A 16,786-nucleotide genomic window follows, 5' to 3' on the forward strand; every position below is an offset into this window, starting at 1 on the left:
GTGATGTTGATAAGCGCTATCAGTCAACATCAGAGGCGCTGGACAGAGGTTGGGTTTGCCGTTGCACTAGTTTACCGACAGCGGAGCGAGCGGACCACCGCAGCCGGAGCATGCGTCAATGTCAGCAAAGTGCTGCACTCCTACGGTAAACTCGGGAACTACGGCCTACTGTCGGTAATGCAGTACGGCACAGTCAGTGCTGTGCTCTTGTGGAGGACTATGGAACTACAGCTAGCGGCAGATATTGCAGAACGTTTCAGACTATCAGTGCAGTTATGAGTTTGCATACTTTACCAACGCAAGTAGCAGTAGCAGTAGTAACCTTATCATCCCATTGTAAATTTTGATGCTCGCTTTACCATGATGAGAATTCTAACGAGGGAGTGTGGTGATTTTATCTATAGTTCAAGTTTTCTCTGTCGACTGAAATATGTTTCATTGTCTCCTCTTCTTGATCATGTCATTTGAAAGTTTTCTCCAGCAACGTCAAAATCATTCAAGAACGATAATGTATTGTAACGATTCTGTTATGACGGGTGTTTTGCTAGTTTTAAAGTGGTCTCCAACATCGTAGCGAGTGGGGCGGATTGCGGAATATCTCCAGCATATCAACAATTTAAAAGGTTGCCCTAAAGGAGTTTTAAAATTCTTCCATACAAAATGTCACTGGCTGGACAGTAATCACAATACAACAAAAGGACCTGAAGCCGAGAAACTGGGTGGTTGGTTTGTTACAACAACCAAAACGTTGCGGTTTGGATGCCAATTTGTCAGTAACCTTTTTATGAAACTGTACCAAACTGAACCCCATGTATGATTATTTGACAATGCTTTCACCCAACAAACAACATACTTTTTCAATTTTAAAACAATTTTTCCACTAAAATCTATTTACTGACATTGAGTCCACAAAATAACTGATATCCAAATTCTCTTTGATTCCACCAACTGTGAATTGAAACCCAAAGATCTCGTTGTCCCCCAAGTCCTATTCAACACGTCCGCATAGACTCTGACGACTTGCAAATATTAGGAAAGTTCTCACACAGCTTTTGTAATGCAATTTGCTGCGATGGCGATGGACGTTGCGCTGCAGCATTTCCCATGACTGGGATGATCTACAACTCTCCATCGCTCAATTACCTCGGAGACTGATCTCTCGTGTGATGGATGAGTCCTGGCTGGTGGTACCGTCATCTCGCAATCCCTCCATCAGACACTGTACTAGTCATTCGTACTGGTTGGTTACCAAGGTGAGGAACACACTTCAAACTAAACTATATTATATATCTCCAACATTTAAACAAATTGAAGCTTTTCCCATGCTTTGCCAAGTATGTATCTAGAATGTATAGACATGAAGTCAATCAAAGCAGCTGAAAAGTGCTACAAATAATTACAGGATATAATGATGGTACAAACAGTGTCATCATGGATATTTATAGGAATGCTTTGTGGATGCGATACTCCCTGGTGTGGATTAACGTCCGCACGGGTGAGTAGTACGACTATCCGCAGTACTATCCTGATAATTAGACCAATTCGTATATACCAAAGGCAAAAATGTGGTTCGGATTCTACTATAAACTGTAGGTCCCTTAAGTTGCCATGGGCTATTAATTAACAGCTGTGTCTAAGGAATATGTCGGCCTCAGTCACTAACAAGACTACAAGATCGCGCCACTCATCCTACACTCATCTCCATTCATACTTGGCTTAAAATACCTACGCTGTATGGTCGCCATCTCATTGCAAAGTATCAAAGCATTAAAGTATCAAAGTATCATCTCAAAATACCACCATTAAAATGTAATACCTCCGCCGCGGCGCCGTAGCAAAACTGCAGTCTAAGAGAATTTCAATTTGCAAAGGTTATGGCTCTACAAGATTGCTGTAATGGATATTGGGCATTTTCATAGTTTTAAGAAAATGAAAAATGAAAAAACCCGATTTTGTAAAATATCTAAACCCTTATAATAGGCCTATCCAGTTCCCCAGACTCGATCTTGCTGGTTTGCGAACTCATTTAAGATCATATCACCCTACACATTCTAGGTAAATTTAATCAAAATCGGACCGAAACCAATGCTTTTAGGGAATTCAATAAAAGAGGCGCATACTTCTCATCCAAGAGGGCTTTAGTGCAATCTAAAACCTGGTTTGATTTCAGTTTCTTGTTAGGTAAGTTGAGTGCGTGGATTTCAAATAAAATTTCCTTATTTCCTATGGCAGATTTGATTATTCAAACTATACACGTTAGTAAGTATACAGTAACACTCTTCCCATAGCAATAGTGTAGGAATAAATGGCTATATGTGGCTATATGTTAAAATGCTTTAGAAGTAGATTAAATGATAAGAAACAACTACTGTTCTTGAAATTGTCATCCGCTGAAAAATGATTATGTATCTATGATGGTGAATAATGAATTGATTATATTAAATGAATCTTATAATATTATAAAACGAATGAACATGAATTGTGTGAAATTATATAAATAATCACCATTTAAAATTTATTTTCCACAATCACATTACATTCACATACAATCCGTTTAACAAAGCGGGGGTGCAGAAATGGGTTGTGGTAAATTATGTAGTTTAAAATAATAGGTAAGTACGTTATTTTGACTGACAAATAATATTAATACTGTACTGTTAACATTTTGTAATTAATTAAGTGGATTAAGACTACTACTTATAAATAATTTTGAGGATAATAATGGTTCGGCAAACCTAGGACATATTCTTTACAAACAAGTAACTGAAAAAAGATCAAATATGTTCAATACGAATCTCAGCTGTACGTGGTATTTTTTTAACTCCTTCCGTTTCCTACTGCAACACCACAACAGCTCTGTACGCAAACTAGTATCAACCGAGTCGAAGGCGCTAACTGAATTCTAAAATAACGCAAATTACAAATACGATTTTCATTTACAAAATATATTTCAACTTCTTATAAAATCCTCATCAATTATTTAAGTCACTTGAAACACAAAATTCCGATTACTACCTAATGAAAACATTTATATCAACAAACTCAAGTAAAATAATACAACAATAGAAAACAGTAATAATAACAATAAAATAAGTATATTGAACAGAGCAGAGCTATTTTATAACAATTATATTTGTTAATTTTGAGCTAGACGAAGAGAAGATAAAGTATTTAAAATTACGCCAAGACAGACCATGACGAAAATCTTACTAAATAATGTGAAAGTTTGTGTGTTTGTTTGTTTGAAGTTCAATCACGCATTAACGGATTGGGCTGAAATTTGGTATGGTGATACAGTAGCTTATATTCCCGATTAACATATAGACATTATCTTATCTCAAAAATCATTTCGGGCTCCGCCTCAGTGGCCCTGGAGTTTCCCTTTTAAAGGGAATTAAAGAACTTTTTCAGCTTTTTCAACTGCACAAGTTGGTTCTATGATATTAAATAGCATAAAACAGTTATAAGGCTTACCAACAGGGTGCAGCACTATTATTTTTTTTATTTATGACAACAGCTAATTTAAACCACCTAGCAACAAAAATCTATGGTACACAATGAGTACTTTACTTTTTTCAATGGTTTAGGTACAACTTTTCTAAAACCGTGTCCTCTCCCTATAAGCATTTTATACTCATATGCCAACCCTGTACGAAAAACGAGCACATAATATAAACGAAGGACGTGTTCTATATTTTTCATAATACTACTAGTACTACTAAAACTATGTACATTTTTGCCTGCTTTTGGCAATTAATTAAATAAATTGTATTTGGCTCTAATTGTCGGCACCGAATTGGTGGCTTTACAAGACCTTTCGTTATCTAACAATGATCGCCACCTTTAATCCAAGACCTATGTTTTTCTTTAACTAACCATAAGTAGACATTCATATTATTTTCAACACACCAGTTTCATGCTTTGACCAGGGACAGGGCTTGTGTCCGAGCCAGTTTCATATTTAAGGTCTAGCAGATTAACTTACATGTGGTTCCTATTGTAAATATAATCATTGGATTTGGATAGTGATATCAACATCCAACACTATAATAATATAAAACGAAAAATTGTTTGATTTGTCAGCTTAATATGATTGTCAAGCTTTGAGACAAAGAGCTTTAATGGTGAATAATCAAAATAATTTGCCTGATCGGACTTTTACTCAAATATATTATAGTATATACTAAATATATCTTAAAATGTCGTGTTTACTCCCTGCATAAATAACATTAGGATAAATAAGTAATATGGTTTGCTGCTACGGGGAAAGTTATAAAGTTTGTATTTAGGTTAAATTTTATTAGCTTCGTATGAATTATAAGCTGAATTTGATCAAAATTAATCGATAAATCACTACTATAAGAATAACATTAAAATATAAAAAATTCCAAATCCGAATAGCGTACACTAATGCAACAACATACTAATTATTAGTTTTTAAGTATTGCAAAACAATTTTTAAAATACATTGCAAATTTTACGTTTTCAGGGTCAAAAATGAAAATCCGCATTAGTCGGGATCATTCTGCTGTGAAATCGTTCGAATAAACGTAGGTTTGTACATTTGTACCAATCGCCACTTGAATTAGATAATTTTCACTCGGGTAATCGTGCTAACACACACACACGCTCAGATATTAATAATTTAGGAATTTGAATAGATGGTGTTTTTGGCCTCTGAGGACCTCAAAAAGAAAAGTACATCGGTCCCGGGTCTAGGCCTTATCATGAGACCTAATAATTATTCATGAATTATTTATATGGTAATAGATTATTCCATTTATGAGAAATTTGCTAAAAAAACAAATACACAATATAAATGAACAAGCAATGTCCTACGCGGTAATTTTTCGGACGCCTTTCAGTATAAGACTGCAATACATGCACTGTTGTGTAATGCAGAAAACGCTATAGCATTGAAGGCGCACGCCAAATTCTTGAAATAAGCATTGTTCTATTTTACACGAATTTTTCTGTTTTAAAATGGTATATATAACCACAGGGTACTGAAGTATACATTTTGAAGATAAAATTTGATCTGAAAAATGTATTAGATGTACCAAAAATTGATTACTTTCTCCTTGCCAAAAGTAAGGTTATCCAAATGTAGATATATTAGCTGTGTCTATTTATTTAGTATAATTATTATTCTGGTAACTATAAAAAATACCCGATTGCTAGAAAGCATTAAAATGTGTAAAATTAGAACAATCCAAATGACAACATTAAATACATTGACCTCATTAACACATCAAAACTGCAACCTGCAAGATATACATGTAAAAAATAAAGTTTTGCTATGGGAGTGGAATTTCACAAAATTGGTACAATTGTCTTTGTACTTTACAAGAAGGTATTACATCCTAGGGTAACCATATGCTGTATACTGAAGACTTAATGACTATGAGATCGGGGGATGAGTGAACAAATTAAACTTATAAAGGTGAGTTGCACTTGTATACTCAATGGCTGCACGTTTTACTCGCCGATATAATCAATGACGGTCCTCGAAGCATTTCCGGACCTATTTATTGTATATGTCTATAAACTTTTCCTGACTTTTAGCTTTAGAATCATATCCTCAGAGATTACTGTGCAATTTAGAACCCTTCCCCCCTCTGTCAAATGAAATAACATCAATCCTAAACTAATACTAATCCAATATGCGTGTCAAAGTAGTTTTCGTGAACTAACGGGTTGGGACATTAATTCAAACATGTGTGTGGGAAAATATTGTTATATTATTTCAAATTGACTTCACAAACCAGTACACTAAACATGTCTGCTACCCCGGTGGTCTGACTATAAGCACGCGCCTACCACCAGACCAAACTGTTTGACGCTCGTTCTCCGAACACCGTGTTCAAAAGTTCCGGCGATTCGTCACAGCAATAAAAAACATACGCCACACTACCTTTGACCAAATGCCCCGCTCTGCTCATTTGTTTTAGCAGTGTCTCAAAACACAGTAACATTTGTTCAGGGCGGGGTTTTACTTAGAGTGCTGAAGCTGAAGTAGAAATCCCAACAATATGGACCAGCTGAAGCTGTACTCAAAGAGGACCTAGTATAACGAGCTTTTAATTTAGTGTGAAACAAAGAATTTAAATTTTCTCTTTTAGTTTTTGAAACTATGTTTGTTGATGGGGACGTAACATTGTTATAGTCTAGAATGAATTGGGTTTAAAGTCTAGCGTGATCAAAAGGTTAGAATATGATTGAGAAATCTGTAAACATCAGATAATTTTGTTGCTAGCCATATATAATATAATGAAGTTCTTTATACAAAGAATGTCGGTATCACAGAAGTCTGTCCAAGCTGGAAGTAAATTTCAAGTTTTTATTTACTATCAAAACGTTTAGGATATTGAAGTCACAAAAAATATCCTTAAGTTAAAAAACAACGTTGAATTGAGACGTGGAATGAATGCTTATGTCTACTAATGATCCTACGGTAAAGTAGCTGGTATAAACCAACGATGAAATAAGACCAACGTGATGGCACTACATGATGTAGGAGTAACAACAAAAATACAAAATGGGCTAAAGAGCCGAAATGTGCATAATCCAGTCAGGACGAAATTTGGATCCAAGGCAACAACGGGTAATTTTCCTGTTTATTTTTATCTGCATGTTCAGTAGATACATGAAATTTTCGATCAAGTTCATAGCTCAATCTAATGTAAACTGGGTTTAAAAATAAATGAACTTCACTATCCATTATACGCAATGCTTTATTTACACAATCCCTGACAGTTTCAACTTCTAACCACCATCTCCTTCACTTTGACGATACAATAGTGTTCGATCGTGTGGAACTTTGCAAGATCCTTCCTTGTGATCATTCCAACAGGTTCATAGTGTTTATTGATCACCACCAGATGTCTTATACCCAAACTACGGAACAGTTCGTACGTTTTGATCATAGGAGTGTCACTTGTGATCGTAGGAGGAAACAGGTTATAGTATGGAGTAAGATCGAGCTCTTCCTCGTAGAAGTGTGGATCTACATCTGCAATGATACTATTCAAACTCAGATGCGTCCTGGCTTCTCTCATGTAGGTTTCGTAGCATTCGCACATCTGTTTGTTGGTGGTCGGCGGAGGGTGTTTGTACGCGTGATACTTCAGCAATATCAACAATTGCTGACGAAGAATCAACCCGACTAAGAGTGGTCGAGAGTTGTCCATGTTGACTACGGGGAAGCCATTGTGGCTGTTGGTGCTGATGGTTTGAATGACGTCAGATACGGTGGGAGAAGGTGGTAAAGTCACTAAGGGTGGTTTAGACATGTTTTTAGTGGTGGGAATGTCACAATCTAGTGGTGGGGGTTTGTAGGGAAGGTAAGGTAAACCCATTATGTGCATTTGCGTTTCGTATATCGGTAAGACAAAGAAGGTACATACAAGTCTGGTGATGCTGACGATCACCATCAGGGGGAAGGAGAGAGTGATACTTCCAGAAGCCTCAACGAAGATGACAAGAATGCTAAAAGTCTTCCCAACAGTCCCACTGAGTTGCGCTGCAGCTCCAAGATACGCGTATTTTTCAGGTCTCGCCCATTTGGCGTTGTTCGATTGGTGGTTCAAAAAAGTCCCAAGAAGTCTTCCCCAAGCTGCCCCAAGAATGATTTGAGGTATGAAAATTCCCGCTGATATCGACAAACCCATTGTGATGCACATCAGAATAAAATAAATCAGAGCGTACAATCCTAATGAACTTATTTGTAAAGTATCCGGACCGAAAAATAGGCGTAAAACGTCTCCTTGCGTTTTAGAAAACAAAAGAGACATGTCACTGCGTTTACCCTCGGAGCAGTACAGCTGATGGTGCGTAGAGAGGGTTTTGTTAGTTTGTTTATCTATCGGACAATCCGAACAACTGCGCATCAACCAAATAGCCGACATTTGGAAAATCAAAACTACACAACCCGCTACAAACGCGGCGATCATCTTCCGAGTTTTACTTTTATTTGTGTATCGATCCCTAAACACAGCCACGAATCTGTGTATTTGGATCAACAAGGCGCCAATAAGCCCTCCAATCACGGCCATGATCGCAAACGGAACCACTTCAAAAAACGTGTACTCTGTGACGTCCGAAGATATGAATCCAAGAGACAAAATGTCTTCGTTAAACTCAATCTTGCCTGTGTGTATTAGAGACATAACCGCGCCGCCGGCTACGTAGCTGATCACACAACACAAGTAGATCTTCCACATCAAACTCAACTCTAGGAAACTGACACCTTCCTCTAAAGCTAACAGAAGTCCTCCAATGGGAGCGCCGAAGACTACCGCTATACCAGCACCAAACCCTGCTGCGGCGAAGTCCCTTCGTTCATTTTCCAGTTTGAACTCCAGCCACGGAAGCGCAGAAGGAAGGCTGCCACCCGCAATTGCACCCATGTGCATCATAGGTCCTTCTTTACCTCCAGCCAAACCAGAAATAACCGTGCAGATAGTGCTAAGGGATTTCACAACCAACCCTTTGATGCTAAGAACTTTAGGAACTCTGACACCGTTGAGATATCCTATACACTGAGCAACACCACCTCCTGCAGCGTACGGAGCAATATACGTCACCAAACCAGCTCCGATCATAACAGGGACGATCACCCCGACAAACCGATACGCCATGAATATAGCAAACTGGTAAAACGATCCGTCAAATCTTCTCATAGCGATCTTCTCAAATTTCTTGTACTTCAAGTGACCCAACTTTTCTATCGCAATTTCTAACAAAACTCCTAAACAAGCTGTCAACACTCCGGTCAAAAGAAAAATTCCGATGCGCAAACTATCTTGTATCTTCACAGTGCGGAATGTGTGAGTTTTCTGCCTCTCCAGCTCTATCTGGTTTGTGATAGGAGTGTAGTTTAAGCTCTCGAAGGATTCTTTGACGTAGAAATGAGATGTTTTTCTCGAATGTATTATGGATCGTTGTGAAACGCTTGTTCTCAGCGGAGGTAGGTTAGAGGCGTCTGTCTCTGGCTGGATACTGAGAGATCGAAATACAGAAGCGGGAGGTCCGATCTCTGCCAAGGAGGAGAACATTCTACGCTCCGGATTTGCCATGGCACCACAAGACACTTGAAAAAGAACTAACAATAAACTACCGAGAACTAATAAGTTCAGTTAACCTAGGTATTCAAAATATTTGTTTTCATTTACGTCAGCTGATGGGCTACAATACTTTTCATATGGTCTATTTGCCTTGAATGACAAATTTAATTGTGTAAATAATTTAATGTCATTTATAGGATTAAACGAAAATAAAATGTTATGTTTTATGTAAAAACGTAAAATATAAAATTGTATGGGATAAACCTAAATTCATAACAGGGGCTATTTATCACTACTTATCGGCTATTTACAGTCCTTGAATAAATTTACCACAATTTCTTAATCATTCTAAAAATAAAAATACATATATGAGGTATACAATTAAAATTAAAATACCATTGAGGATAGTATTTAAAACCCTGCGCTGTAACCACAATTAAAACAAGTCTGTTAAGAACCAATTATTTTGTACCAACTTTGACGTTTAAATTAATTTTGACTTTCCGATTTAGCGGATCATTTGCGTTTCATAACCTAGAATTGTTCAATTAAACATTTGATCACTTGGAAGCCTATGAGGCTTTTTGATCAATTTCAATAAGAAAATGTTATTCTATTGACGTACGCTGTTACCATCAAACAAATTCAAATTTCTATTCTTACGTGACAAAAAACTATTCTCAGATTTAATTTATTCACCACGTTTCTAGATCCATGCGAACTAGACAACTCACTTCTAGAATTAACACTTAATCTCTTAAATTCATCTCAAAGGAAAATGCTCATCCACATCCTGCTGTTATACTTCCCAAGCCAGAGTAAACTATGGGAATGGCAAACAATACGATAGAAAGTGACGTGGAAACTGAACAACTGTCAAGTGATACACGTTATTAAGGTGTCAAAACAGATCTTGGGCTTGGCCTTGAACTACGGGAGAAAGTAGCCTAGTTACTCGGCAGATTATAGCTTGTTTAGACCAAGCACAGAGAAGTAATATACTTCTTATCTTATACAGTATATTACTTTTCTTTGGACCAGGTCTACGAGGAGCCGGGGAGCGGCAAAAAATCAACTAAACGTAAAGGCTTTATAGTCAGATCCCTTAAAGGACGTTTGGTTTTGAATTATCGTCGAAAACCAGCATCGCCAACTTCATGAAAACTTTAGAGTGTAAAAGTTGGTCTATGTACAATCATATATATTTGTAATTTAATGTTAGTAAATAAAACATAGATACTCACGTGAAGACTTCTTCCTCCTCGTCCTCGCCAATGGTGGTGAGGTTGGCACTCCTGGACGGCACGAATGTTTCAGTTTCTTCATCAGACTCAACCACAGGGACACACATTGGCAAAGCAGGGCAGTGTTCTTCTCCCTCCGAAGCGTCACTCCCAACGTCTTCCTCCTTCTCTTTGTCAAGATCAGAGACATTTTGAGGACTCATCATCTCCAAGAGTCTTTGCCTTTGGATGAGCAACTCCATGTGATTTTGCTGACTGTTTTCTGGATGAATAGCGTTGGGTACCACCAAATCAGTTCTGTCCTTAGGTACAAAATCGATCAGTCTGGGTAAGTGGTGGTCCATATCATTTCGACAGTCTTCTACTTCTGATCGTGTGTCTTCTGGAACTTGCGGGTCGGGGCACAGAGGACGGTCTGACCGCGGAGGTGGTGGCGGAGGGGGTCTTTTCTTCCCGGACTTGAACTTATTCTTTTGATTCAGCTCTTTTCTAGGTGTCGGTTTTGGCGGTAGCTCCGGAGCACTTTTGTCATTTTGGTTATCTGTGGAATTCACATCGTCTGAACAAAGGTTTAAAACAATATTGTGAGATTTTCTCGGGATAGCCTTGATAGCTGGAGGACTTTTTTTTATCGGTTCAAAAATTTCTGCAGAGCTTAGCGGCATTCTCTCTCCGTCAAAGTTTGCTCTGTTTCCCGGCTCGTCCTGGAAACTCACTGGAGGTTGGAGAGCAGAGTCTTCTCCCGCTCCTGAATTCATAGAAGAACTTCTCGTCAGTGAAATGTGAGAAGGCTCTGTGAAATTTGCAGCTGCTACTAACTTGTTGAAGAGTGAACTCTCGTCAATGTTCGCACTCGATGAAAACTCTCTTTCCAACTGAAGAAAAGGTTCCAGGACTCTGTCCAAGTCGAAAGTCGGACAAGTGTTAGTCGTGGGTGTCGGAGGTGTGGTTATGTCTAATGAAGTGATAGACCGTACGTCTGAGAAACTCGAATTCGAAGTTGTGGGAGCCGAGGATAATCTATCAACGACTGTCGAAATGCTGCTTCCAGTGTCGTCACTCTCAGATTCTCCCAGTAGAATCTCAGACTCCTTGGAGATTAAATCTAGATAAACCTCAGCTTCAGGTATTTGCCTTTCGTCATGATTATTCTTCACACGGGCCTTGGGAGAAACCGATTTGAACTTTGACTCATCTGTAAATCCATCAGGTGGGTGTACAATCGCAGCTTCTTTCTGAGCAGAATTTCGTCTTGGGACTTTCCTAGGAGGAATAGGTGGTGGGGAATTCTTACTTTCCTTTTCTTCACCGTGTTGTTTTACTTTCAACTTGATAACAACGTTAGACTCTTTCAACGACCTTACACAGTCAATTCTAGTCATACTTTTCACCTCAACGCCATCGATCTCAAGTATTTCATCCCCAGGTACCAACGGACCCCAAGAGCATCTCGTTCTGGACGCAGGACTGTCAGGAGCACAAGACTGGATGAACAACCGATTCACTCGTTCCGCAGTCTTTAATCCGCCCTCGAACTTCAATCCGAATCCTAATCTTTCACCGGGTAACCGATACACCAACACCTCCTCTGCTTCCTTCTTGTCGCCGATGGCCAGAACTGTGACGAAGCTGCTCTCATGATCCTCCAGAGGTGGCTGCTGGGTCTCCACCGCTACTACAGTCACAAATTCACCGGTCACGTTGCTCTGGAAGTTTCTCTCTACATCTGCACTCTCTGTGGTCCACTCCAGGTAAGCTCCGGAGTCTGCGGATTGCTGTCCCTTATGTCGCACCTCTAGAGGTGCCTCAGCTGACATCTTGAAGTTCTCGGACGCTTCTCTCGCACTCGCCCCGCGGGTTAGGCCATGGTGTCACTTCATCGTTTGCCGCCGGTTCACCTGAAACAATATGAACGAAATCAGTTTTTAATCATTTAAATTTCAAACAAACAAATGGATTACTCAATTTTGATTTCAATTGAAATTCTGACGATTTAAAGTGAGTGTTAAGGGGACACATAGTTGACCGTGATGCCCGAACACTCTAGGTTGTCCGTCGCATGTGAGGTCCGTTACCCGTTTCCGGGCCATTGTCTCTGCCATTTGATCGGAATCCAGGACTGATACACCGAACTTTCCTCTTCGCTTTGGGCCACTAAAAACGTTATCAGTGTTCAAATTGCCATTACAAATTAAGCCATTAAATTGATGAATTGACACAACTAGTACACATTAAGTTTAAATTTCGTTTAGTAAAGAGAGCTCTCTCATACAGAGAACGTTTCCCAAACATCTAACAGACTTAACTTTTTTTCTACAAATTTGGTCTTGAACCTACAAGCATGAGCTCAAAACACGGCTTTATGACATAGCTAAAACCATTGGTGATTGGCGGAATTTGAACTCCGTACCTTCAGAACAGAAGCCCTCCACTCTTGTCACTAAATAAGTCACGTCTCTTATTACTCCTTTCATTAACATGATACAAGTTTGAAAATTCAACATAATTTAGATAATGAAGATATATTCATAAAGATTTGTTCAGGAAGTTTATCAACACAATGTAGATTGGTCTATGACTACGGAAAACTCCAAAGAACATTATTGTCAAAACACAATTATTTTAAAGGGATATCTCAACGTTAAATTGTATTTTGGTTTATTTTAACCTCAAATTTAACATTGGCCTTTTGAATTGCCAAGTAACCATTATGATTAAACAAAATAACAAGGAAAAAGTAAACAAAAGACTTCTAACATGTGTTTATGACAAGCCATCCACAGTAGACTAGCGAATTACAATACTGTATACAGTACAAAGGGAAAAACATCAGTTGTTACTATTGACTGAAGATTTCTCGATATAGGGGAAAATAGTTCCTATCAAATACTTATTCGGTTCACTCCAAACCAAAACTTAATCCCCGAAGTACTAAGGCAGTTAGCAAACTTTGGTTTTACAGTGAAATAAATAATTACTAATATTATATTTACACACACTCACTCCCATCTCCATTTATGCCCAAGGCGGGATTTGACCGCACCAACAACTCATAAATTGAGTTCTAAGTCCCAAAAACCAATTTTACAAATTTTTAAAAATTTACTAATTTTTCTGTGTAGTATGATGTAAAGTATCTTACTCGCCCGGTAAGCTTACCAGGCTAGTAACGTAATATACTATTCTTGCGAAACCAAGACTCATTCATAGCGTATTTATTTTTATTTTTTGCTGCCATAATAACGCTGGAGGCATTTTTACTGGGTGAATTAGAGGAGGAAGTTCCTAAACCCATTCCCTGTTTCACAAAATCAGCGTTCTCGATCTAATAAAGTAATTCTGTGATCTTCTCAACAATAACCATATTTCTCAAAACAAGACGTTATTTGGATAATTTGGCTGATTACAGATGATTCTGTAAAACTATGAAAGCCTGATTGAGAGTTGTTAGAAAGTAGTTGGGACTAATCGCTATTCTCGCGAAAGATATGTTAGCGATCGAACTCTGGAGCTTTCGCTATAATACGGAAAAATTATAGTTCCAGTTTGAGTTTACTGCCTCTCTCCAGCGGATTTGTCAAAAATAATCATAGTGGGAGACTACTGTTTAACTAGGGCTGTTTTAAGTTGCATTAGTTGTTGTAGAAAGTTAAGGTTTTATTTTCAACCAGGACGTGATTGAGCCATGCGAACGAGCTCATCTTGAAAATTAAGAAGTTAAACGAGGCAAAGCCCGCGGGTACAGCTAGTCTATAGATAAAGATAGGGTGGATTAGGAATCTCAAGCATAAGGGCTGTAGTATTTAATCACATTTAAAATATTGAAGATACACCAGCTGTTCGATGCGTTTTTTATTTTGTTTGTTTGTTTACTTTTCCTTGAGTCAACCTTTTTTTTTTGCTCGTATCTACGCCAGTGGCATTTTTGTAACGAAGTATGAAGTCAAACACTTTTAAGGGAAAGCGGTCCAAACCCATTAAAGTTTTGTGGATGTGCCGGGGATTGAACCCGTCCCTCCCGCACCGAAGTCCGAAACGCTAACCACTAGGCTATCAACACACCTTTTGATTTTAGGTACCATAGATTTTTGTATTGCATCAAGAGTAGAGCATGTGCAGTTCAAGTAGGTGCTGTAGAGTTGAATAAGTGCTTAATCAACCAGCGGTATGCATTGGACGAGGCAGGGAAGAATCACTTAAATCTTCTCTGCGTTCTTTCACCTTGGCGAGGCACGGGCAGAACAGCTAGTCTAACAAAGCTAGGATGGATTTGAACTTGTGAGAAAACTGTAATCCGTACACCTGCATACTTCTTCGACGGGTTCTTCGATAAACCTTGCAGTTGTTAATAGTTAATATCAAGTATTAATATTGAGTAAGTAATTGGGTTCTTTGTTTAAGGGCAGTAACCTAAATTAAAGGGCTGTAGGATTTAATCACATTTAAAATATTGAAGATACATCAGCTGATAGATTTGTTTTTGTTTTAGTTCGTTTGTTTACTTTTCCTTGACAAACTTTTGATTCTTCCGTAGATTTCTATTGCATCAAGAGAAGTGACTAGTAAGCATAAGTTTTTCTTATGATGTCTAGTGTTCAAATCCTTTGAATTATGTTCAAATTGTTTACTTATTAGTTCATATATTTTGAAAACACAGTAATATTGATGTTGCAGACAAATATGTTGTGTAAGTAAGACAGAAGAACCATAGTTAAAAACATGAGGAGTGTGTTTATCTATGGTTTGAACGGAGCCTTTTGTAATCCAACTGGGAGAAAAATGCATTTGTATTTTTAGAGTATTTTTCCTTATGACAAGCACATTAATCAAATAAACTTACATCAAGGAAAACGCTTAATCAAGCAGCAGTTCTCATTGGACAAGGCGGTGAAGATTGACCTTAGGCATCTTCCTTGTGTTCTCTTTCCTTGGCGATGTTCAGGCAGAACAACTAGTAAATATTAATGCTCCAAAGTTTTTGCTTACAGAGAGATTACAATTTTGGAATCAAATATTTGTTTCGGGTGATCATATCAGTTGCACGTGATATTTAAACGCCTCTTACTTGATTTACGAGAATATTACCATATTTTAACTTGAAACTAAATGTGCTAGTTTGTAATGAACTTTTCATTATACTGAACAAAAGGTTTAATACACCTATTACTATTAAATACTTAAAAGAGTACTTAAACGAATTTTGCAATAGCATGGTCTTGCTAGTTTAAAATGTTAAACAATACCAGATTTTCATGCAATCTAAAGATTCTTTGACGGAGAGATATTCAAGTAATTAATGGCGAGTTAAGACTTGACTTGTGAATGTAAAGTTCGGTATAGCCTACGTAACTATGATTAAGAGTAGCAACTAAATTATTGGGAATCTTAATTCCTCCTTGTAATTAATTTACTTATAATAAAAAAAACCTGTACCCACAAATCTAAGTATTGATGGAATTTGAAGAAAATACATCAATGACATAGATATACAATATGCTGAACAATAAAACCAAAAGTGGGTTCAATTATTAAATCCACATTTCGTACATTACGTTGACTACAACAAGGAGATTATACCTACAGACGTAACTGTCGATTCGTTCAAATTAATCTTCATGAGCTCATGATGAACCTATGAAGAAGGGATGTGCTGTTGAATTCAATATTATTTGATTTTTTTTGCAGCTGATTATGATTATTGTTTATGTTTGTGATTGCTATGTTGTGGATCATTCTAAAAGTTAAAGTTTTATTGAAGTCTTTACTTTTAATTTCTTAAATAGTTAACAAGATGTAGACACATTTTTTAAAATTCAAATCCACGTTTCTAGCCCCTGAGCTGTCGGATATAATGGACTCTACAATCCTACAAGTACTAGAAGTTGATGGTGGTGTTTTAACACAGAAACGTGTACCAAATTGATATATTTTGTTGAGCTGTGACGGGAATTACGTAAGTAATTTAGACTTGCATTACGGGATATACAAATGTAGTTATTGATGGAGGTTTAAGAAAATGTATTAAATAGTGCGTAAACAAAACAATTAAACTAAATCCAGTTTAAAATCATCGTAAATGTTTATTATACCAGAACGCCAACAGCGCAGATGAGGGATTATGTTTAGTTGACGAGGTAGACGGAGACATCTCTGTCAACAGCATAATATACTGTGCTGAGTGCTGTACACTCTATCCGAATCAGCAACTAGAGGAGAGGAAGTATCCAGTATCCAGGTTGGATCAGCAATCCTACATAAGCAACTTCTCACGGCCGAAGACTAACATCCTTGTAAACAAATACTTTCAGTGTAATTGAAACTCTCTTTGAAAGTTGCGTTAGAACATATTTTACATCTTCAGTATTCATCATAAAACATCGGTTCGGAATTAAATGTATGTTTTTGTTTTAGAATTAGCATGCGCCAAAAATATGTACATGCGGTTCAATCTGTTTTTATACAAAATGCATTGAACGT

The 16,786-nt window shown here is 37.6% G+C and overlaps 1 protein-coding gene across 1 annotated transcript in view; it reads right to left on the reverse strand.

Annotated features, from left to right (window-relative positions):
• Positions 1–16,786, reverse strand: part of LOC128996366 (PDZ domain-containing protein 2) — a 536,662-nt gene that overhangs the window by 487,511 nt on the left and 32,365 nt on the right. Inside the window, exon 2 of the mRNA XM_054421654.1 lies at positions 10,310–12,207. Within this exon, the coding sequence (XP_054277629.1) occupies positions 10,310–12,126 (1,817 nt within the window). The 5' untranslated portion in view covers positions 12,127–12,207. The remainder of the gene's footprint in view (positions 1–10,309; positions 12,208–16,786) is intronic.

This window comes from Macrosteles quadrilineatus, unplaced genomic scaffold, assembly GCF_028750875.1.
Source record: "Macrosteles quadrilineatus isolate MER2022 unplaced genomic scaffold, UCM_ALF_1.0 Scaffold_6__1_contigs__length_79288215, whole genome shotgun sequence".
In the NCBI taxonomy this organism is placed as follows: Eukaryota; Metazoa; Arthropoda; class Insecta; order Hemiptera; family Cicadellidae; genus Macrosteles; species Macrosteles quadrilineatus.